The sequence below is a fragment of the Cydia amplana genome, chromosome Z, assembly GCF_948474715.1.
Source record: "Cydia amplana chromosome Z, ilCydAmpl1.1, whole genome shotgun sequence".
NCBI classification, from domain to species: domain Eukaryota; kingdom Metazoa; phylum Arthropoda; class Insecta; order Lepidoptera; family Tortricidae; genus Cydia; species Cydia amplana.
Genome location: NC_086096.1, coordinates 26,666,554 through 26,692,992, shown reverse-complemented (window position 1 = coordinate 26,692,992; position 26,439 = coordinate 26,666,554). Strand labels below are relative to the sequence as shown.

General features: G+C 37.6%; 1 protein-coding gene across 1 annotated transcript; it reads right to left on the bottom strand.

The window, feature by feature from the left end:
- Nucleotides 1–24,112: 24,112 nt before the first annotated feature.
- Nucleotides 24,113–26,439, bottom strand: LOC134661585 (TAR DNA-binding protein 43-like). Its single transcript, XM_063517714.1, has 2 exons — nt 26,098–26,439; nt 24,113–24,194 (listed from the first exon to the last, which is right to left on the bottom strand). Exons 1-2 carry the CDS (start codon nt 26,342–26,344, stop codon nt 24,154–24,156), a joined length of 288 nt encoding a protein of 95 aa, XP_063373784.1. The 5' UTR covers nt 26,345–26,439; the 3' UTR covers nt 24,113–24,153.

Below are 26,439 nucleotides of genomic sequence, written 5' to 3'. Positions count from 1 at the left end.
CTCATTCAACATGTAGCTGCTTACAAGGAAATAATTATAACAATCTACACCTAGATAGGTATCTCACAAATGCATCTACCCAGTCTTCTGGTTTAAATAAACATAATCCGCAAAAGACAGACTGCAGAACGCCTAGCATGACTTGCGTTCTCGCGCGCGACTTCAAGTATAGTGTCGCGCGCGACAGCGCTAGTCATGCTAGGCTGTCAGGTTTGATCATTAAATATGGCATAACGTACCGGCGAATTGTCATTGTCAATGCGGCACCATAGAATTAGCGCGAGCGACAATTACAAGTCTGTGTGCGGCACTTTGAGGATTTTGTTACCAAATTACTATATACTGTAGTACTGCATGGAGCTCACAGTCGAGTACGATAGGTAAGAACATCTTATGAATAGATATGCAGGAGGTCCGCCGCCCCCGCGCGCGATTGTGTGGCGCTGTTATGTGTGGCAGTGGCCGCCATGTAGGTCGTGTTGTGAAACAGAGAGAGGCGGCGCGGTTGCTGTGCGTGTGCAACAAGCAACAACGTGGTGTCGAGCGAACCCGTGCCGGCGCCGCCCGCGCCGCGCCGCTGTACACTGATGATGACGGCGGGTGCAAGCTCCATCAGGTTAAGTATACGGAACTAGGGTGAGTTGCAGAAAATAAATGTTACTTAAGGCCCTAATTGAGTCTTAATTCTTTCACTTTTAGTAGGTGCGCTACGCCAACGCCAACGTACATGCTACAAGTATAATTATTATTAAATAAAAACTACCTAGTTAATTTTCGTAACACAGTGGAATCAATTAACTTAACACTGATTACAGTTCTTAAATTATACATAGGTACCTATTACCCATATCCGATCATATAATAATAACAATAAATTAGTTTGTTGTTATTGCTTAATCGAAAATCGATAATCACCTGTAATATTGATATCGAGGGATAATTAGCTGATTTAGTTTCCGGTGATGACGGAAAAGGCCTGCTTCTAAGAATTCAGAATCGAATATTTAGGTTTCGCCGTAGTACTTGCTCGAAATCAGTGCAAATTATATTTTGTCAACTATACTCTGTATTTTTTATTCTTAACTTTTCTTTAAGTGAAATGTATAGGTACCAATGACAATGTATGATTATATTGATTATTACTGAATAAATGATATGATATAAGTAATAATAAGAAATCAGAGTAGGTAGGCCGCTAGCCTTGCATTTCATTAAATAGTCGAAAGGGCATCGACGTGGTTTGTTTCCGCACACGCTTCAAAAATTCTCGGGACTGCAAAGCAAATCATTATAAAGCCGAGAAAGTTACAGTGTTAGAATACTTAGAATGCAACCTAAGCATCAAAGTCTCGGACGAACGACTTAGTAGGCCGAGGAATTTGTACATAACACATACATATTATTATCGTTATCGCTAGCCCCGTGTGTGTAAGCTCTAGAGAAGAATGAGGATGACAGTTCTACTTACGAAGACTAGGTAGGTACTAAGTGCAAGCTATACAAGACCTGCTCCACGCGTTCCCGGGATAAAGGATCTTGCAGACAGACGGACAACAAAGTGATCCTATAAGGCCTTATTAGCACGAGCGCTTTTACAACGCGCGTTAAAAAAGCGTTTGCATGACACAAATGGATACATGTGATATTATTTATTCACACGATGGCGGTGGCGCTTTTTATAAAACGTTGTTGGATTTTCAACATTAAGCGTTGGCCGTTAAATCTAATTTAGCGTGCGAGCCCTATGAGCGAGTATGAGCCCTAAGCCCCCCACGGGCGCTTTTACAACGCGCGTTAAAAAAGCGTTTGAATTTGAATGACACATGGATAGAGTCTGTGCGGAAAGAGAAGAGTCGTGGAATGTATGGGGCTCAATACATTCCACGACTCTTCTCTTTCCGAACAGACTATATATGTGCATTTATTCACACGACAGCAGTGGCCCTTTTTATCAAACGTTGTTGGATTTTCGACTTTAAGCCTGGGTCGTTAAATCGAATTTAGAGTGCGGACTGATTCAAGCGCTTTTTTAACGCGCGTTGAAAAAGCTCTCGTGCGAATAATGGGGGCTAAAGGAAGGCTAAAGGTTTAGTTTTTTCCTTTTGAGGTTAAGGAACCCTAAAATAAATAAATAAATCCAACGAAGGTACATAGCTGTGGTTAATATGCATTAGCTAAATTGCGTAAATAGGTAATTATCAGTGATCGGCACGACCCGTGTCGCATGGTGTCAATGACCTCAATCATTATGTGAACATGGATATGCCCCGAGATTTCGGTCTTTTTAGGAAGTCAGTATTTCCGATTGTAGTACATAAAGGTATTCCACACAGGAAGATGAATGATTTTTACCATTAAATAAAACGACATCAAGTTCAAAATAGGTAAATAATCACATAGTAATATATCAATTTTTTATTTAATAATTAATTATACATTTTATAAGCTTATTTAACACTTTATCGTATATATGCAAATATATATCATACAATAAAATTATTCTATTTAACAAAATCACGGAGTTATGTTATAATCTAATCATGTCCATATTATGATTTCTGCTCGCAATCCCGCGGTGCGTCACGGGTCGTGCCGATCACTGGTAATTATATTTTCTATAATGTTAAAAACCAAAGAGGAAAACGGGGACTACGTTTGTATGGAGAAGCGGTCACGTGACCTCGTCTCCTTTCCTCTTGAGCTATCAAAAATATGTAGGCAAGTAGGCTCAATTTGAATTCGAGTTAAACAGGTCCACAACGCGCAGATTGCGTCTGTCGAGTCGACAAGCGCATCAAGTAACCTGCTAGGTACGCTCGTTGGCTTCAAAACCTACACCTAAAGTCATGAGACTCATGAGTTGGTTGTGCAGCGCCGCGATCACTAGCTCAGCTCGCAGGCGCAGGCCAACGCAACGCCGGCGTCAATGAGCTTGGGGAAATTCCAAAACAATACTCTCGACGCACGCACGCCGAATAATAATAGGGTACCGACGTGTAGGTACTTACCTACCTACGGTACGGTTTGCCACAAATCGGATGTATATACAGGTAAGAGTCATCTGTTACATATGTACTTCTCAGGAATTGGCGATTTATCAACGGAGATTAAGGGCTCATTTAGAAGACGCGCGAACCCGTATACGATTTTAGTTACATTGCGGACCATTGAGGTGACATCAATTCAGCCGACCGATCCAATGACGCAATGTAATGAAACTCGCATGCGAGTTCTCGCACCGTCTAAATGAGCCCTAAGTCTCCCTAAATCTCTCGTGTCATTTTTCAACATCGAGTTTTAGTGAATAAGTAGTAAGTTAGTATGTAACTTATATGAGTACTTACAATGGATAATAACAAACACACCGGCCAATTGCGATAAGACTCGCGCTCGTTGTATTTCGTACATGGTTGACCTTCTTAATAGGTTATTCCTGTAATCTATATTCTATAGGTAGGTAAATAACTATATTTTAATTTACTTTGCACTCTACGGGTCAATCAAGATATTTTAACTACCTAGGAGTAAACAAAACAAACGCTCGCGCGGCTCGTAAAATAAAATTGTTTCAAATTGCTAATCGCCGTCCTCTCTATTGAAACCTACCACAAATCTCACAATTCACCAGTAATTAAAAATAATGAAACTACATATAACGCGATAGACCTGTTTAAAAAACATGTTTACAAAACGCGAGAGTTAAAAAATTTAGAATTTATACTTAATGAAATTGAGTGGAAATTGACCAATCTCAGCTCACCGCGGTCAAGAGGACGAAACAAAACGATAGCTCAAATTATTTATTTAGGTTGTATAGAACAATTGCTTCATAAGTCAGAAACGCGCATGTGAAACCCTTAATATAGCAACATCCAGACGAAAAGCGGTTAGCGTTGCTTGTTAGTCTCCATAGGTTACGTTCTTACGTTGGCCGAAATCGAGAAATAAATTGTCTAGACATTTAATTTAGCAAGGAGCAAGTACCAGAGCCTCATGAGTTACGTTACGAGAGGTATCGTTTACAATACAATAGTGATATAATTAAGCTTTTCAATCTCGTACCCAATACAATAAGGCCACTCAGCCAGCTTTGTGGCCTTAACGGTACTCGACTGAAAGCTCTCCATTATATCACGATGGTATAAAATACTCTTAACTGCATTTCGGAATTCGGATAGCAATAGGTACCTGTTTGGGGAGGGTCGCTCTTTTTCAAAACAGTATGCACTTACCTAAGTTGTCTTGTTTATTAAGGTCCACTTGCACCATCCCACTAACCCGGGGTTAAGCGGTTAAACCGTTAACCATCAAGTGTCAAATTGTACTGGTAACCATGGTAACTCCAGGTTTTAACCGGTTAAACCTGTGTTAGTGGGATGGTGTAAGTGGCGCTAAGGTGCAAAGTACCTACCTACCAGTGCCGGCCCGAGCCCTTGATCAGGGTAGAGCGAAATCGGGTTTTGGCGCTCTTCGTTGAAGTTTTCAAGAGTATTTTCCACCCCCCCCCCCCCCTCGCCACACTCGCGTCTTTTAAAACTTTTTTTTCTCATTTGCCATTTCGGCGCCCCCCTTGCCATCCGGCGCCTAGAGCGGCCGCTCCACTCGCTCTACCCTAGATCCGGCCCTGCTACCTACAATATATGCATTACCTACTTATGCCAAGCTGCATGCCAATACATATTTACACTAGTACATACATAATAAATAATGGAAGAAAAGGAAAGGTCTGTATAAGTAGTCAACCTTGCAGAGTAGGTTTGTGACGTTTGCAACTGCCTTGGATGATTTGAGGTCTAGCTCCCGCTTCCTGGCTCGCCGGTGCCGGTGGTGCACACTGTCATAGAGAAATATAGAAAGAAAAGAGTGCTCACTCCATACATCAGTTTTGGTACCAAAAATACTATTATTTTCATAGTCGACATCTAGCATCGAGTAACGGAATTATCAGTACCTACTGCTAACTTGACAATAGATGTAGCACCGATCGGAAAGTCTTATGTTGTTGAGCATTAGACTTTCCGGTCGGTGTTCCATCTATTGTCAAGTAGCAGTACTGATAATTCCGACTATGAAAATCTTTTTGGTACCAAAACTGATGTAAGTATAAGTATGAAGTGAGCAATCTATGTATTTTTTTCTGGGGTCCCGTTGTTTCCCATAAAGTTTTAAGTCATATCATAATGTATTGTTTGTCATATTATCATTAGTCATAAAACTGAAACCGTTAACATTTCAGGATTTTCGTTAGATTATCCCATAGATAGGTTAGGTTAGGTTTGTTTTATGGCAATCCTGAAAAGTGACGCGTTTCTGAACCAAATGAATTATGAATAACGAAAATTCGGCCAAACAATACATTATGGCTTAAAACTATTTGGGAAACAATAGAGACCCATTTTTTCTCTATGCCACTGCCCAATGCGCAATATATGCGCATGCGGCTGCGAGGGAGAGATGCCAGAATTTCTGTCCAGGTTCACCGAACTACGCATGCACTTTAGAGACGGTTCTTATAAATTCGGTGATTGGAATCAAGACTGTTCTCAAAAGTTTTAGTTACGCATACTGTTTCGATAACTTCGCAATGTTGCATTTTATCCACGTGTGGGGCAAAGTAATCTAATGATAATTTTGAGTTGTTTTCTTATCTTATGACATCCATTACCTACATATATTTTTAGATAAATATTTAAGTATTACAGTTAATATTTTACTCTTCTTTGTGCTGTGGTGAAAATTTTTGTGTTTCACTCGGGGGCTAAATTTATTTAACCCTCGTGCCTTAAAACCCTCGCAACGCTCAAATTTCCACTCTTCATACTACTCGCTACGCCCGTGGTTCAATTTTTGAATTTTTCTCTTGCTCTGGTATTAATATTAGGATCACGAGCGGTTGAACAACAACTTTGCCCCCTTGTAAAACAAATAACTATTAGGTACTCAGATTGATGTATTTTTAAACACAAATGCGCCCGTAGTGTCAAAATATTTTCCCAAATGTAAATATTCAGAGGACGCATATCACATTTATGGAAAGTCGGTTTCGAGGAGGACGTCCCCTTTCGTCTTAATCTCGTAGGACGTAGGCATATGCAATATATACTATACATTGTAGTTTAAATAGGTACTTAACCTACCTACTCTTACATAAGTGTAGGTATAATCACTTATGTAATAAATATGCCTCAACAGTTTACCGATTGGTTTTTTATATGCAAAGCTGAGACGCAAAGTATTAGTAGGTATCTACCTATTATAATTTGCAAGCGGTTTGGTGGCCAGGTCTAACCGGTTTGGCGCATACCGGCCGTTCGCCGTCGAGATTGAAAGTTTATCGTGACATTTCGGATCTTACACAAGTAGCAACTATTACAACACTAACTTTGGTTGTTTATAAGGAGAATTAGCTTGTAAACGAGGGCGAGCCGCTGAGGCACATAGAAATAACAAACACAGACTAATAGGACAACATAAACCCAAATTTCTAGTACAAATAACATTTTGTTTTAGAAGTTAGAACTTGCTTTTTTACTAGTGGTAGAATCTTTTGCACTTTCGATCTGAAGACCCAATGGAATGTAGTTACTTATAATATAATAAACCACCGACCGACTACATGGTAAGTACGTGCCAATTGGCCTCACAACCAAAGGGTTCCGAAGTTTTGACCCATTTCACTAAGTATTTCCGAAATGTTTAATGTTTTCCTTATTGTTATGATATGCATTACTGACTACAGCATAAATAGTAGTGAGTGAAACTAAGTAAAAAAAACTGTAATAAATTACATCACACGAATTTCATAATTTTTGACCCCCTCCCCTCCCTATCACACCTGCTCATATTTGGCAGCCCCCTCCCCCCTAGTGTGACTGTGATATTACATATTTGGCATTTTTTTAACGAAATAAGCAATTCGACTTTAGTCTTATTCTATATTTTAATAAACAATAATATTAATAAAAGTAATATTATAAATATTTTAGACACGAAACAGAAATAAGAATGATTTATTATTTTTCTCAAAAATGGACGGCAAAGTCGACGTTGCCGGTTAAAAAATAGGTCGCGAAGTGCGTAGTTTATGGTCATTCAAAAAATTAAAAAGTTAAAAACATTGCAGTCTCGATTTCGGGACTGCAATGTCGCATACAAATTCCATTATTTAACGAGTTCCAAACTTTTTAAAACTTTAAATGGCCATATCAAATGAAGGCATAGGTCCCTTAAACAGCCAAACAGATGATCAGCACTTATTATTATAAAAGCCTATAACAGACTATCGCACCGCACCGCGACCTTGGAGCGTCGCACCCATAAGTGAGAGCGAGAAACAGATATCTCTTTCTCGCTCTCACTTATGGGTGCGACGCTCCAAGGTCGCGGTGCGGTGCGATAGTCTGTTACAGGCTTAATGTTGGTACCGCGACTATTTAGGTGTCTCAAATAGGTTGGCGTATTTTCAGCAGAAAAATACACTTCTTTTTTTTTTTTAAAGGCGGCAAGCAAATTTTTTTAATGGTTGTATATTTTTCTGTGAAAATTAGAACGTTGCTTCTGTAAGTTCTGTAAAATATTTCTATTTCTTGCACCATTTTTGAGAAAAGCACTATATATGACTCGGCTGGAAGGCTACTTGCTGGCTTCGGATTCAATTAAACGGACTCCCAAGGTCGTCCGTTTAAAACGAATCCTCAGCCTGCAAGTAGCTACTTCCGAACCTCGACAATAATGTACTATAACTGAACAGTCAGCAGCAGAAGTTGCTAAGCAGGTGAGGTGAAAACTACCTTGACGCGCTCTTATTCTCTTAACAATTGCGTCAAGATCATATTTAAGTTTTTGAACACCTCGACCGGTTAGCAACTATTGCTGCCGACTGTACAGAATGTACAAAAAAAATCAGTACAATGTTCGCTTACAGTACGGTTACCATCAGTTTGTCACTGACATAAACGCCGTCGAGAACGTAATTTACTCTCTATACATCCCGTTTGCACGAATATGGGAGTGCGAGCGAGATGTATATAGTCTGTCAAGCCGGATATGTCAGTAGCAATGTAAAGCAAACTAAAGTATGATATCTCTAGGAAACGAACAAAAAGCAGCAATGTACATCGAACAACGATGAAAAGTAAACAAAGCAGTTCCACAGATAAGATATAAATGATACACGATTTTTGAATAATTCAAACGTAGTGTTGCTAACCCGCGATTTTTCAAATTTGCCGCCTTTTTCTACTGACAAGATTTGGTTGACCCAGTATAGAAAGTAAATTACGTTCTCGACGGCGTTTATGTCAGTGACAAACTGATGGTAACCGTACAGGACTTACAGGCAGGGCTTTAAATACCGTTAAAAAGTTGGTATCGTTACCACAAGGTGACAGATTTAACGTTAAGTTGTAACTAACGTTAGACCAGGTACCGTTAGTTATACTACTCTTTACCGGTAACAAAATGGTAACGTTAGCAGCTGTCAATTTGAGCTAACGTTAAGTCAAAGGTATCGATACACCATTGTTAACGTTAGTAGGTAACGTTAACAGCTGCTTATTTACCGTTTGATTAACTGATAGGTGCCATCATCATTGACAATCGAGCGAATGTTCATTCACTCTCAAGCAGAGATGGGCAATTTTAATAACAAAACTTCCGTGAGACAAAGACATGTTAAATGGAGATGGGCATTTCGTAATTGATTCCTGGTTCCACGATTACTCGAAATTACTTTGTAATCTGATTACCGATTCCCAGATTACTTTGTAATCTAACAATACCGAATTACTAATAGTGGAGTCAATATAAAGTTAAAGTTACATTAATTGCACAGTAAAATGTTTCTACACGGGTGAATTATATATCATATTGAATAAGAATAAGAATAAGAATAAGAATAAGAAACCATTTATTGCAACACAAAAAGCATACAGGTTACAAAACATAAGGATTGAAAAAATAAGAATAATTGTGCGGCAAAAGGAACGGGCTCAGCATACGCTGCGTCAGTCATTTCATTACAAATTGCCTGCGCAGCGCTGATTTTCAGTCCGTCCCCTTCACTGAACCACATTGACATTTATGCGGGTTAAAAAAAAAAATTCTAAACAAAAAACCACTACAAAGATCTCTATTTAAAGTAGGTAATAATAGTTTAAGTCTTGTTATTGGATAAGTCTTATCTTAATTTTACAGTTTGCAATTTATCAGAAATAAGTACTTTTTTAACAGTTAGAAAAACAAAAAAAAAAAATACCCGTCTGCGAATTAACAACTTGATATCTGTTCCCGTTTTTTAGAAATAACATTTTTTTTTATTTTATATTTTATACTACCTAAACAGTAATTTCTAACTAGAATTTTTTTGAAGAATGGGCTATGAAGCTTACACGACTACACGGTCAGAATTTCTCCCGACAATAATATTAATTATAGATTTAATGAAAAAAACAATAATTTTGTAAGTTTTCCATGACCGAGAATATCCCACACTGAGAGAAAAGTTTACTATTGTGGTTAATTTAATAGTATTTGTTTCGATCATGTTTAATTTATCTGCCCGAGGAACTGCTATATTCGCAGAATAGCAGCATGATTTTGGAAACAAACAGCAAATAATGTTCTACACAATTAATGGACACTTCTAGTTTTTTGGCAGTACATAACTGTACAAGTTATTGAAGACTACATACTTATTTTTCTCGCAATAATTAAATCAATTTCCAGCATAAAAAGTCAATGAAGTATGCTGTATTTCCAGGCTTCCACAGAGGCCAAGTCAAACTTTGTTTAAGATGTCAAAAAGATATCATTTTGTTATCATTCGCCCAACCGTCTCGCTCGCACCAATACATATTTCATCTAGTACGAGTGAAATGCACGCGCGAATGATATAAAATGACATCTTTTATAACAAAGTTCGAATTAGCATCAAGGTATATTAGGAAAATATACCTTATGACTTATGGCATTGCGTTAAGGTTTAATAATTCAATGCATAAAGTATCTGTGTTTATGTGAAAAATGATAGGTGTCAATTTTTATATCTATTCACAAAACGTTTAGAATACAGGATGCACAGTCAGATATAAATAGACCCTTAAAGTCTTACAACTATCTATGATACTGGATCTCAAGCTTATTTGGTTAGTAAGTACCGTCCACCAAGTTATACTTCGAATAGCCACCCGGACAAATTCCAAAGCTAATTTCGAATTTTAAAATTTGACAATTCACGAGAAGAGTAACGTAACGTCAAAGGATATGTTTGTCCCTTTTCAACGATCCTGTCATCCGATGCTTGAGTAGAGAAACTAAAAGAAGCAAATGTCAGCAATTCGTAACGCTTAGTTTTTGTTAGCGATAGCGCATCGCGACATGAGAACTAGTATGAGCCTGGCACTCGATTACGTATAATTGCAAGGAAACTTGGGATCAAGTTATCTTAGTCAATTTAGAGCAGTTGGAAATCAACTCATTGTGAAATTTTTGAACGTTTTCAAATAATTTGTTGGATTAAGTAGTAAAAGTGTTACAGTATGTTATATATTTGTGATCTACTCACAAGGCCCTTTCATTTGGTACCCCACATGGTATGTTTAAAAGAAAAATGGTAAAAACTTTGCATCACAGTAACTACCCTCACCACTTTCGCGCTTGTCATCTCATATATTTGTGTTCAGGATATTATACTGAATGCACTGATACCAAATATACCTACTCATATCCGAGACGACATGAGCGTAAATTTTTCTAGAAGACTTTTCGAGAAAAGGCCAGGCTACAATATCTTTACAGGTTGATTGATACTGAGTGTATTAACACCATGTTCACCCATATCCAAGACGATATGAACGAAAAGTAACCTAAAGCCACCCTACCAACATTTTCGTAACAATGAGAGATTACACTGATTTAAACTTTCACGATTTTTACACATTATTAAATTATACAACGATACGCGATTAAGTCCCGTTGTATAATTTAATAATGAGAGATTATTTCTTGGAAATAATGTTGTAATATAAACTCCTTGTAGAGCACCTACCTGCGAAGAGATCGTGCTGTCAAAGTTGTTAATGATTTAATATAATATTGTTAGTTAACTAAAGTTTTAATAATGCATCATTTCATCTTATACACCGCGGGATTTAATAACCCGAAAGATTTAAACCACGTATTTTTGACGACAGTACGAGTAAATAATGTTATATCAACATGGGTCCAATTATATATTTTAATTAAACTACTATTTCAGTACAAATTAAATCATATTAATTTACCGCTTCTTTGTGAACAAGCCTTTATTCAGAGAGTGAGCGAGTTTAATTAATCTCAAGTAGAGAAACAGAGAGCGAGCATGACATTTCACGAATCACTCCGATATCATACGATGCACGGCGAATGCAGTGACATGTGTTCCATGACAAGAAGTGTCAAGTTATGTCTAGGATCATGTTTACGTTGAAATTATTTCAATTGATTGGCACCTCAAAATACCACAAATTGTATCAAAACTTTATTAATTACTACAACAGTAGGTACAGTGCAGTTATTATTGTTGAAACTTTGCGATAAAATCTTTTCCTTTGAGTGAGATAACCAAAGCCATTAACCATGATTATATCCGAAAGAAATCATGTCTCTTATTGTTTTAACTCATACTACAGCTGGAAAGGGATGATTACTTTGTTAAAATCAATGAATGACCTTTTGTTAAAATATCGATCATGCTTATCAGTACGTATTTTAAATTCTCGATGTGTTGATTTATACTGAGTAAAGTAAAATAAACAACTATGTTAAACAATTACGCTTTTTTATTAATTTAATGAATTAGGTTTTCACACCTGAGGATGCCGAAGACCGGGCAAAGTGGAGAAGGCTGAGCAGGAAAGCGGACCCTGGCGCTAGACCGGGAAAACGCTAGGTTGAAGAAGAAGAATGAATTAGGTTTTCGAAGTGTGTACCACCGTTTTCAGCACAAAGATTTAATTTTAAACGGATTTCATTATTTAGGTTTACAAAAGTGTTCTTTATTTCTTCGGAAGCCGTTCTAATTTTTATTAATAATTCTTCTCCAGACTTCACTGGTGTTGAGTATTCCTTCCTTATCTTTCAGAGTTCCAAAATCTTTCGGGTAATAACCCCCGCGGTGTATATAACCCTATTACCCTTTGAATGACCTTTTTCACGTTTTCTACAGCAATGCAGTCGACTGCAGCAATTTTGAAGCGCCACATTGCTACCGACTGCATTACTGTGGTAAATGTCAAAATCGAAGTTCCTGTCTGGATTTTGGCGTCCATTAAAAATAAATAATCAAAGGAGGTCATCGATCAAATGGCCCGGAGGACAAGCCATCGTTAACTGGTAGAGAATACCTTATGGCATTAAGTCCGCCTCTTGTACTATAAGGTTTTTCTTTTGTGCAATAAAGATTAACCACTTTATTCATAAACTTTACGGGCCTGATTTAGTTCAATTATGTTTATCCCTTACTTACAAATACATAAGTTAAAGTGACAGATAAGGACAAACGATTATTACTATTATTAGCTAATTGAAGTTTGTAGCGCGTTTATGAATAAGGGGTTAAAGAAATAAAATAAATACAGATGATGACAGTAATTATATACGCATTTTATTACGGAAAAAGATTTAATATTGGGTGTAAATGAAACGGGAATTGGAAATGTAAAATAAAATGATATTAAAATCTCGAGTGTCGGATTCATGTTTTGATATATTTTTTGTATTTTAATAATAGTTTGGATTTATTAAAAGAATGTGACATATTTTGTGGAGATTTCTTTTTAAATATAGTATTTGCAACATAGGTTATCACATCTCAAAAAATCTCTGGTGTGAGAATTCATGTAGAGCTCTCATACATTATGAACTGTGCTGACCAGACTATTTTACAAGCAAGCAGTAACATCAATAAATAGGTGTCTCATTTAATATAATCCGACTAAATTACATTTCAGCAACACCTCCATATTTCACAAAAAAAATCAAGACATTATCCAACCTATATAATCTTGACGTATATTATATAAAAGACGCCTGTACCTAATATAAACCGACCAAGTAACGAATTAGCTATACCATCATATTTAACAAACTAATTTATGACGTTTTGCAACCTTCTTATTTTGGCAAATATATTCCGACACAGCCGGGTGGTATTTTATCTGTCCAGTCTCGGTCCATTGTGTATTTGCGTCTCACATTTTGCTTAATGAGAGAGTGAGACGCAATGCATATTGGACAAAGATCTTAAACAAGTAGAATACCACCTCTTTCATTTGATAAACATAAAGAATAATGACAAAAGACTATGAACTCTAACTACTAGAATTAAAGTTGAGTTTTACTAACGTACATAATTATCTTTAATGTATTTTGACTGATTCTATTTCAATTTGACAGAAGCCCTGCCGTATTTATGGTCAATAAGGTCTACTGGCCTTAAAATTGTGTATGAAATTACAAGCAAATATCAGCTTAAAGAATGATAGTGGTAACGTTAGTTTATAATGTGAATTGGGTAACGTTAACAAGCCCTGCAATAAAAAATAAAATTACCGGTAAAATTAACGTTAACTAGCTAACGTTATAATAATGTTAAGTTATCAAGTATCGTTACCATTTACTACCGGTAATAAGGTATTTTTATGATTTTAACGTTAAGTAACGTTACTTTATAATGTGAATTGGTAACGTTAACAAGCCCTGCTTACAGGTGAAGTTTAAGTGACGTCACAAATATTGTGACTTTCCCCTCTCCCTTGTCACAACACAACATGTTACATTTTCTTGACTTGACCCCCTCCCTTCCCCTAAACTAAAGGTGTGACGTAATTATTGGATGACTCCTGAGGTTTTTAACTTATTAAGGTTCCGTATCAAAAAGGTACAAAAGGAACCCTTATGGTGCGACTCTGTCTGTCTGTCCTGTCTATCACATTGCTAAATACTTATCTCGAGAAATACTGAAGCTATCAATTTGAAATTTGGAATAGTTATTAAAAATGCTAACCCAAACACATTGGAAATGTATTTCTTTTTTTAATTTTTGTTATTAATTATGAAAAATGCCCAATTTAAAGAGGGCGCAATAATTAACAATTAGAATTTTTAGTAGGAAACAAATTTTCTCTTTTTCACAGTGAAAAAAATTTACTTATGAAGGAAAATGAGTGGTAATTTTTTGCCTATTTTCTTACATTACTTCTAAGTTATTTATTTAAACACTAGCTTTTGCCCGCAGCTTCGCACGCGCTGGAGTTTTTTTAAATTTCACCCCTTTAGGGGATGAATTTTGAAAAATCCTTTCTTAGTGGACCCCTAGACCTTATAAGGAACCTACTTGCCAATTTTGGACTTTCTAGTCCCAGCGGTTTGGGCTGCGCGTTGATTTAAGTCAGTCAGTCAGGTCTTTCACGTTTATATATATAGACTATAAAAAAATATTTGAGATTCTCACAATGAGCTCTTTCATATAATATAGGGTAATTGTGTCAGATACCGTCCAATTATAGGAGATGTCTACTTTGAAATACTAAAAAAAAATATTTAAGTAGTCTTACTTAAATGTGCTATATTTGTTTGTATTGCTCATATTGTCTATTTTAGGTTAATATTACGTGACCTTAAATAATATTTACGGTTTATTTTATAAAAAATATATTTTGAAAAAGTAGGGTTATTTCAGTTTCCGTCCGCCTGTGAGCTACTTTTCGTCCACGTATGAGTCAGTTTTCGTCCACTGTATGAAAAAGTACTGTAGGGTGCATTATTGCATTGAAAATCAATTATACCTATCTTTATTTTTTGTTTTTATGTTATATAGATAATTCTTAGTTAGTTACTAGCTTCTGCCCGTGACTTCGACCGCGTAGAATGGTTATTTTCGTGATAAATATTTATATATATTTCCTTCCTCAGGACTCAGACCGACAAACAGTGTTACATTCGCATTTATAATATATAATATCAATATAATAAGGAATCATTTATTTTTAAGCTATGTACGTTACTAGTACCGACTTAGTTTTGTTTTGCATATGCGACAAAAAAATCGCAGCGATTTTAAAATTGTGATTTGTCACATTTTTCCGCGACTGCTCGCGACGCCATTGTCACAAAGTGAATTGTAGCATACGGAGTTGTATGGCCCCGCGCGCACTGCGATAATAAAATCGCACCCCGGACCTCAGTCGGCATTTCGCTCTCCAAGAGTCAACATATCGGAACCTGCTTCTCCAATGGAGTCACAAGATGAGACGCTAGATGTTGACCGTTTAATTATAGAAATAGAAGGAGATCACCTTTGTGGTATAAATACTCAGTCATACAGCGATTGCATATTGTTTCACGCCTGGCGACTGGTACGAAATCCATGTCGAGAATGAACAAATCGTCGACTTTTCATCGCAGTGCGCGCAGTGAATTTTCTGCGATAAATTACAGCGCGATTCTAAAATCGTCTCGCAATAATTAAAATCGTGGTGCGCGCTTGGCCTTACAGACGCCCGGACCGTGACTTTGCGGTCCGGCGCACGTTCGATCGTGTGTAAGGTGATCCGCCGTATGTACGTCCATTAAAGCCGTGTAACAGACAACCGCACCCATGAGTGAGAGCGAGAAAGAGATGGCTTTTAAGGACGCAGTTTTATAAAGCCCCACATTCACACTCCTACCGTGTAGGCCGCCTCGTAGTCCGCCTCGTTGGGTAGGATTGTGTATGGGGGTTGTGGACTACGAGCCGTCCTACAAACGGCTAAACGGTAGGACGGCTCGTAGTCTACAACCCCCATACACAATCCTACCCAACGAGGCGGACTACGAGGCGGCCTACAAGGTAGGAGTGTGAATGCGGGGCTTAAGTGAGAGCGAAAAACAGATACTTATTAAACCAGCATCCACACGGCCTGGTACAGCTATCAGTTCATGCTGTAGGATATAGAGCGAGATAGGGAGACAATTATATGTCTCATTCTTGCAGGACTATTTTGTAACATCGTGTAAATACTGCTTAATAATCATAGACATTTCAATTATTTTAAAGCCCGCTCCACACTCGTGCGCGAGATATTAAGGAGGGAAAATCGTAAGATTTGACATTTTTTATATTAAGATTCGAGTAATGCTTGATGCTTAAATAATTAATTGCCTATTTTAACTTATTTCCTCGCATATTTGGGGCAAACCACTATGCTCCGGTGGGAATAGCAATTCGTGGAATCGTCTCATTGTCGGACTCAGTTCAATTCTTTCATTTCGTCGAACAAAATCGAAACTCATCCACGAATTGCTATTTTCGCCCTCAGTAATCATGTAATAATAAATCTCGTCTACACCACTCATAGTACATGGACGGAAACTGAAACAATATTTAAAGCTATTTTTAGTTTTCGACCACGTATTTTAAACATGATTTTAATCAAGCAACACTGACAAAATCGTGGACGAAAACTAAAATGTATAATCTTATAAGCAAGAAACATCATTTTAAGAGAAAATATATAGTAGTTTATAAGTCTTTTGAAGTAAAACGATCATAACAAATACTCACCTAGCTGTTCCAGTTACCGTCCGTGTGGTCGGAAACTAAATATTTTTCAAAATTAGTATGTCAGTACTCGTCCACTAAATTTATCAAAGATTATTATGAAAAAACTATAAAAAACACTTAAAATTGCGTTTACTATACTTTTAAGTTGCAGTATGTGCCAATAACGTAACTTAAACTAGTTAAATTAATTAATAAACTTACCGTGAACATTTGCCGCCAACACTTTTTTTTTCTTGCAAAATGACGTTTTCAAGCTCTGGATGCAATGCCGCCACTAACATAATTTTTTTTAAAGCCGCTATTTGTCAAATAACACTTTTATTTTGGTAAAAATATTGCTTAGACATTATGGATTGCAACAAATCCAAACATGTGTGAGAAGGCTTGTTTATATTCAAATTTTCCGCAATTCTTTGTAGCAACTCCGCCAAGTGGACGGAAACAGGCACTGGACGGCAAACAGACACAATTACCCTATAACACGATATAGTTTGCAAAACTTTGTATTTTAACTGTGTCATTCACACCTCAAAAGTGCCCCCTATGTTTAAAATTCATTTAATTACGTTACATGTCCGTCTTTGGGTCACAGGCTTACATATGTGTACCAAATTTCAACTTAATTGGTTCAGCAGTTTCGGAGAAAATAGGCTGTAACAGACGGACAGCCAGTCATACGAGTGATCCTATAAGGGTTCCATTTTTTGTACCGTGTACGGAACCCTAAAAATACTATTTCCCCCCCTCCTTTTCTCCGAAGTTTACCAAAGAATATATATGAAATTTTTACATATACTGGATCAACCAAATCTTGTCAGTAGTAAACGGCGGCAAATTTGAAAAATCGCGGGTTAGCAACACTGTGTTCGAATAATTCCAAAATCGCGTGTCATCTGTGTGTTATCTGTGGAATGTGGATCGTGAATGCCGGCCATCATCTTATTGTTTACATTCTGAATCGTTTCTATTTCAAGAGAAATTTCCGCTGTCACCATTAAATACCAAGATTATACATGATCTCAAGCAAAGCTAAGGTGCCTACAATGTATGTAGAGACAAACCAAAGAAAGTCTGCAGCGCTAGATTAAAAGTAATTTTTAAAAATCAGTATGCGACAACACCACAGAAAATGGATTAAATAGTCTTGATACTTGTGAAATTTCTACCATATTTACCGTCTATGAAAAAATTAAGCTGTATGCACAGCTTAATTTTTATGGTAAAATAAATTTCATTCCAACAATAGATGTCACTATTAATATGAAGACATATACTAATATTGATAAATAATATTGGGAGAATGTGACATTTGGCTTCATCAAAATTAATAAGCTTTTGTAATATCCGCGACGGCGGTAAATAGGTACAGAGGGCCTACCGCGAACACCGAAGTTCTCAATATGCGAGCATCTTTCTCTTTTACTCCCATTAAGGCGTAATTAGATTGACAGAGAAATTGCCCGCAATTTGCGAACTAAAGTTTTCGGAAAAACGAAATAAACCATTAAAACAATAAACATATATTAAAAATTAATTTTAGCTTTAACTAGTAGGTACCCATGCCTTGAGCATAAGCATGGAGGTTGTGGGTTCGAGCTCAAAACCCGGCTAGTACCAATGAGTTTCTCGAAATGTTAGAGGAAGTTCATAAGTATGCCTATACCTATTAGGTGTGTTCAATTTGCTGTGAAACCTTAGTCTAAACCAATATTATATTATCTAAGTAGGTACATATGGTGAAGTATTAAGATGTTTCATTCCACTTACCCGTCATCAACTCCAAATTTTGTAAACATTGTCGTTTTTCAGCTTGAATCGCCTCGTGCTGACTTTTTACAAGTGTAAAATTATTCGTCATGCGGAAAAGTAACTCCCGCACATCGGTTTTGTAAGGTTTCACCATGTTTATTCCGTTCATCACAAAACACAATGAATATTTAAACGATTTTGACAAACACATACCATAGTGCATGACGTTTACTGACTGCTTAAAAAACATTGCCATATGTAGTTTTTTAATTCGATGTCAAATTATTGCGCTGCAGACTTTCTTTGGTTTGTCTCTACAATCATGCTCTTTGACGGTAAACATTACTAAAATTTGAGGTTATGATAATTCACTCGAACTGACGTAGAGTCTGCAGCGATTTTGATAGCCCACGCAGTGCAAGTGTCATTTTAAACGTCAAACTTCTATGAATTTATGACGTGTAAATAACACTTCGACTGCGTGGGCTATCAAAATCGCTGCAGACTTTTCTTGGTATAACTCTATGAAGGGCGGAAAAATAAACACGTTTTGGTTCGATGTACATTGCTGCTTTTCTTAGCGCAATTCTGCTCTTTGAGTGTTACATGGTGTTACCCTACTTTAATTTGCAGTACATTGCTACTGACAAGATTAGCTTGACGCACTATAGTAATATCATTATCATAAATATTACAGGAAAATTATAATCACACCACTACTTCACCACTATCTTGAAATCTTTATAATGATGAAAAAAGTTTCTAATTTAAATTGTAATTTAAGCCCCTTTCCGGGTGTTTGTTATACTTGAAATATCTATGAAAAATCAACATACATACCAAAGAGAATAGAGCGAATAGAGAGTTACTGTCATGGTAAATTAACACGTATCAGTGAAAGAATAAGGGTCAAAGTTAAATCGCGTTCTAACAGTTTTAATTTGTTGTCAAAAGATGGCAGTGAATTTACTGTGGCTACATAATTTACTTTAACAATCCGCCTCTATTTCAAATTCTCTTTGTACATACATATCGCGCAAATAAGTTACCCAATTTGCCAATAGATGGCGCTGTACACAATCACGCTTAGTATAGGTACTCCTGGTCAAGTCTTTTGTGAATATAGTTACATGAGGAAATCGAAAGTTTGTTCGGAACCCTCGGTGCGCGAGTTAAACAAACTCGCACTTGACGGGTTTCTTTTTTAATTTTTTGTTGTTTTACAAATTTTTACTTTTCAGTTTTTCCCCTGTACTTGTAGTGTAAAGTGGTATCCAGACGGGACTAATCAAACCCGTTGATTCGATCAGAAATGAAATTGGAGTCAATCTCCAATTTTAGATTTATGGTGATATTAGAGCCCTCTAAATTAAAAAAGCGGCCAAGTGCGAGTCGGATTCGCCCATGAAGGGTTCCGTATTTAGGCGATTTATGACATATAAAAAAAAACTACTTACTAGATCTCGTTCAAACCAATTTTCGGTGGAAGTTTACATGGTAATGTACATCATATATTTTTTTTGGGGACACAGGGGGGACACACACATTTTACCACTTTGGAAGTGTCTCTCGCGCAAACTATTCAGTTTAGAAAAAAATGATATTAGAAACCCGTAGAAACCTCAATATCATTTTTGAAGACCTATCCATAGATACCCCACACGTATGGGTTTGATGAAAAAAAAATTTTTGAGTTTCAGTTCGAAGTATGGGGAACCCCAAAAATTTATTGTTTTTTTTTCTATTTTTGTGTGAAAATCTTAATGCGGTTCACAGAATACATCTACTTACCAAGTTTCAACAGTATAGTTCTTATAGTTTCGGAGAAAAGTGGCTGTGACATACGGACGGACAGACAGACGGACAGACGGACAGACAGACAGACATGACGAATCTATAAGGGTTCCGTTTTTTGCCATTTGGCTACGGAACCCTAAAAATGGCCCAGTACGAAATACTGGCCTTACAAATTGGTATTCTTGCGTCTGCACCTCATTTTATTTTATCGGTAATATCGGTCATTATCGGCGGTTGATTTCGGCGAGCCAAATTGGTATTTGCGTCCGCACCCAGTGTTGCCAACTCGGAATTTGAAAAAGTGCCAGACTTATGTCTAGATTATGCCATAATTATGCTAAATAATTTTGAAAAGTGCAAAAAAAAATGCTAAACAATATATAGGTAACTAAAAATTAGTGTCTCCCACATAAATCAAACAATGCTGTTTCTGAAATTTTTAACGAGTCAGACCAAGCTAACTTTGCACTGACTTGGTTAGCTATACTTGGTCAAGCCATAGACTAGGAATCCTCTAGACGGAGTTTAGAGCAATTATTCATGAAACCGATGCTGCCAAAAATACTGGGGTGCGGGGGACGAGGTGAGCGAGTCCCGTGCCGTGATTGGTCCGTTCAAAGACACGGACGTCACACAAAGACACTTTGACTCGAAGATGGAGTAAAACTACCGTATATTTGTGGCAGAGGGGGTAGCGTTACTATGCTCAGGCTAGAGGATGCCTTGTCTGTGCTTGTATCCAATCTTTAAAATCAGGCAATCTTTCCCACTCGGAGCGGTACATTTGCTTATAATTTGTCGGCGCCATTGCATTGTCTTTGTTTTTCCACTTATTGTATATGTATTTATTATTACCGACAAAAATAATAACAAACCGGCCGTGAAAAAAGTAACAGATTTTGTTTGTAAACTAAGTTTATGACAATTATGACTATACCAAATACCATAGATAACACAAAACAGATTCGAGCACCAACTCGTCATAATTCCTATAGGCCTCTACAGACGTACTGACCTTAGAAGAAATGTCATGTGCTCGTCATGTGATTTTTAATAACTGCGGTGCGGTAGTCTGTTATAAGGTTCGTCGTATGTATAAAATTTCCTTTTGACGGTTGTGCCATGAATTACACTGCCAAGTAGGTTTCAAACTTGGCTTAAGCTTTGGATTCCTCCGAAAACGGTGCCGTAATATGACGGCCGTCATATAGCGGCCGCAAAATACGGCCGTCTTTACGGTGACAACATGTGGAAAGTACCACGGCGTCATAACACACCGTCATCCACCAAGGTCAAAGCGGCAAATTTGAAAAATGTAGGCGCGATGGGATAACTTCCCATAGAAAATTTGAATTTCGCGCCTTTTCCTACTGACAAGATTTGCTTGATCATCTATAATTTACTTGGAGGATGAAATATCATCAGAAGAGGAAAATAATCGTAGTACGGAATCATTTATTCAAATCTCGTGTCATTTATTCAAAATGGCGTCACCGCTATCTAATAAAACGTTCACGAAACTATCGACACCGTCATGACGGCTGTCATCTTACGTTACGTTGACAATCAACGTAACGTAACGCTGTCTAGGAAACCGCGCCATCTTGTTTACATAGACAACGTTCTAGTGACGTCAGTCAACGCTATATAGCGGCCGTAATATGACGGCACCGTTTTCGGAGGAATCCAAAGCTTAAGGGACACAATTCACTAATTATGCTAAAAATTATGCCAGATGCTAAATGGATAAATTGGATGCCAAAGAGTGAAAAAGTGCCAGATCTGGCATCCATTATGCCAAGTTGGCAACACTATCCGCACCTCCTGATTCGATCGGGCAATTGAATGAGATTGGCGTAAAATTTACTAATCTGGATACGCCTTAAGTCGAAATTACTTGCCAAATTTCATAGTTCTAGGTCAACGGGAAAAAGGTACCTTTTACATTTTTATTCCCTTGAGTGTCGAAATCCCTTGTTCCCCGTCAATAACCACGTTTAATAACTGGTTTTATATAAGGAAAAATAATTCTTCTTAGGTAATCCGGTTATAAAATGGGATTTTTATTTTCCTTGTAGGAAACCGTTATTTTATTTGGTTTTCTACGACGAAGAAACCTTTCTTCTTAGCTAACCCGGTTATGAAATGGGATTTTCTTTTCCTCATAGAAAACTGTTATTTTTTTAAACTGGATCAGGCATGAGGGGCGGGGGGAAATTACCGAACGGGATAGTCTTATGTATCTTTCAATAGCAGTGGCGGCGAAGTGCTATTATTGTTTGTCCTTGTCACAGTCTCACATATTTTTTGTTCCCCATCGTTGATTTAATATAGATTATGGTGGGCAACAAATAAATTCGACCAATCATAGTGTCGCATTGCGTATGTTCTGTCCAGGGATGTTGCGAACATCCGCATCCGCATCCGCACCCGCGGAACTTCCGCATTATTTTCAACATCCGCATCTGCATCCGCATCCGCATAAAATCGATGCGGAGCTTATGCGGATGCGGATGTCGAACAAGTCGGTACAGGAACAATTTAGCGGCGGCGTAAGTGCTAGGTAATTTCGTCATTACACTCATTACCTATAACAAAATCGTCTAGATCCAGAAAAGTCGGCCAAGTTACTGTTTATTAAATATAACGCACCTATATTCTTGCTCAAATACTAAACATTTCGTTTTTTTTAAATAAAAAAATACTAAAAATGTAATATTTGACGTTTTCTAAGTACCTAATCTTGACATCCGCATCCGCGGATGTGAGCCTTTAAATATCCGCATCCGCATCCGCGTCCGCGGATGTCAAAAAATCTGCATCCGCAACATCCCTGGTTCTGTCCCTCACAGAGGCACGCGTATACCACTTCTATAGGATGCTACCTTCTATGTATTTTATCTGGTTTCCTACAAGGAGACCCCATTTCTTTGTAGCTAACCCAGTTATAAAACGGGATTTTTAATTTTTTACCACGAAAACTGGTGTCATTTTGCAGTCTTTACTTATATTATATTATGAATTACAATAAAAAAAATCGTTTTACATGTAATATTTTGAAGCGCTGGTGGCCTAGCGGTGAGAGCGTGCGACTTGCAATCTGGAGGTCGCGGGTTCGAACCCCGGCTCGTACCAATAAGTTTTTCGGAACTTATGTACGAAATATCATTTGATATTTACCAGTCGCTTTTCGGTGAAGGAAAACATCGTGAGGAAAGCGGACTAATCCCAATACGGGCCTAGTTTACCCTCTGGGTTGGAAGGTCAGATGGCAGTCGCTTTCGTAAAAACTAGTGCCCACGCCAATTACTGGGATTAGTTGCCAAGCGGACCCCAGGCTCCCATGAGCCATGGCAAAATGCTGGGACAACGCGTACGAAGAAGAGAGTTTTGCATGTAATATTTACAATGTTAATAAAGGACCCTACGTGTTGGCTTCAGCTCCGCTCACGGCTCCCAAATGTCCGGAACACAGTTTTTTTGTGATGGGTAAAGAATGGGGTTGGCAACTGTCAAAGGTTTGCATAGATGTCGCCATCATAGCTTGCCCCCTTTTCTATGTGATTTGGCTTAAAGGGCTGGCAATGGCATCCAGGGCATTAAAAAACAAAAAATTGACACAATTCAAAGGATTGACAGGGCAAGCTATGATGGCGCCATCTGCTAAATACTTTGACCGACCAACCCCAATCTTTCATATTGCATTTTTTACCTTTAATATGAGATTGATTTTTTCCTAAAGTAAATAGTTGTAAAGATTATAAATCATTTAATAAATATATAATGAGAACTTAAAGTATTCTCATCAACCACAGGAAACTTTATTCAATAATTAATAAAGAACATTAATTAGGTACTTCATTCAGCTATCAATTCGTCCTTTACCTCCATCCTTATGGCTGTGGAAAATAATATTCCTTGTATTACTGTGGGAGTAAATAAGATTGTACACATACTAATTGAAAGTAAATATGTATTTTACCTCCATTTTTTCCAAGCATGTATAACGCTCCTGCAGAGTTTCTTCAGGCATCACTATTTGAATCCCAGATTTCACATGTTATATCTGAAAGTAATATAACAGAACTAATAAGTTATAATTCAAAATTAACTGATTATTCTGTAATACATAGTAATTTGAATATTCACAGTGGGTACATATTTTTCCATATAATCCACTTGAACAATATTGCTACCAATTCATAAAATGCTTAATGCTACGGGGGTGTCAATCGGCATAACAACAAATGGTAATCATCCATATATCTCAAGTGACCCTCACTGAACATACTGTAACCCACTCACCATATTCCAGCTTGTTGTATCTGGCTCAGACTTCACTCCTGCGCTGAAGCACAGCCACTTGTCACACACACCTGCGCACACCATGCCCATGGCATCCTGCTCTTCATTAAAAAATATAAGGAACCTTCCAGTCACAAGTGAAACATTCATTCCTACATATTCAATTCCCAAGGATAAAACATTCCCAGTATCATATTCCATATTGACTATCATACGTCCAAGATTTCAAAATATTACCCAACATAAGAAAATCACTCCCTCTTTTCAAAATTAAAACATCCATCGCAGAATACATACTTATTTATTAATATAATACCCTCAGCACTCCACGTCACAAAATAACACACTGCTTTTATCAGCTTACATAATTAAAATACAATCAGTACATGAGGTATGTTTTTTCATGTGTTATTAAATCACTTTAAAAGTTAAGTAATTCTACACTTGGTTTGACTTTGAATTTGGAATAATAATTCATTAAATAACACTCTGACCTTAACCTAGTGATGACCATATAAACATATGTATATGAGCCAACATGTACCACTGCAGTACTTGCTCACCTCATGTCTGGGGCTTGTTGTTGTTCCACGCACTGCTTGACGCAGGAGGGCCCGACCCGTTGTTGCCGTTACCTCCCCAGCCACCTTGGCCGTTTGACCAGTTTCCTTGGCTCCAGTTGCCACTCTTATTGCCATTCCAGCCTGGGTTGCCGCCTCCTTGGTTCCATGACGGAGGAGGACCACTCTGACCCCAATTTTGATTGCTATTCCAATTTTTTCCTGAATTGCTTTGAGGTGGACCCCCTTGCCAATTAGGGCCCCCATTGCCAGGTCCTCCGAGAAATCCTCCCCATCCTGCTTGATTTAATGCAGCTGCTACAAGACTTATAGGTAAATTGAAGTTGGCAGGTGGGCCTCCATTGGGATTGATGCCCAAGTTTTGCATATTTAGTGAGTCTATGTTACTACTTCCACCAGAATTATTGGATCCCCCAGAAGGGCCTGATCTGTTTCCATCCCAGTTATTAGGTCCATAACCATCATCCTTCCAATGTTGGTTAGATTTGGCTTTAATCTTTGGTGCAGCACTGGAAACAGACACTGATGCTCCTTTAATAACATGGTCTTCACCACATAGGCTTTGAGCTACTTCTGGGTCCAAAAATGTGACAAATCCAAATGCTCGGAATGGTCTTGGAACAAAAACATCTGTTACCTCTCCAAATTTGGAAAAATAATCTCGAAGATCATCGGCGGTCATGTCCTCAGTACATCTTCCAACAAATACTTTACATGGCATTTGAGGAACTACTCCTTCTTTGGAGTTAGGGATTCGCACATCTACCCAACGCCCCTCTATGTTGTGCCTTTGAGCCAAAGCTCTCATTTGAGATACATATGTTGCAAAGCGAATGAAGCCAAATCCCTTAAAGGTACCATTTTTATCCCTCTTAAGTTGAACCATAACAACTTCACCAAATTGTTCAAAGTATTGCCTTATGGACTCTTCTGTTGATTTCCATGGTAATCCAAGACAAATTAAATCAGAGCAGGTAAGTTTTTTCTCAAGACGTTTTGTTTTCGCAGCAGAGTTCTCTGGAGAAACGTCTTCCATCTTACGTTTGTTTTCTTTGGGGAAAACGCAAATATAAAGATGCTTACCCCAGCCGGCATCATTTGGAGGGTGAAGCTTGCCATCACTCAAACGAATTCCACGGACAGATTTACTTTCAGGATGACGGTACTTCAAGCCGCATGCTCCAGGAAACTGCGCTACTAGCGTTGACAGAAGTAAGGCGCCATCAAGTTCGCAAGGAATTTCTACAGCATTAGCGTCATCTTCGTCTTCACTGACTCTAATGTACTCAAAGAGGTCTTCATTATAGTTACTTCTACTTTTCGAGTTCATTTTTAAATCTGAATATAACTGTATATACTTATTTTCTTCAATATTGGAGTATATTCACGGCTTTCAATGTAATCGATTTTATATATTAATGTAAT

Coding starts and splice junctions, on each gene's coding strand:
- LOC134661585 (XM_063517714.1), bottom strand. CDS start 26,344: ATGAACTCGAAAAGTAGAAGTAACTATAATGAAGACCTCTTTGAGTAC. Junction 24,195..26,097: donor TCCAAATGATGCCGGCTGGG/GTAAGCATCTTT, acceptor TATTACTTTCAG/ATATAACATGTGAAATCTGG.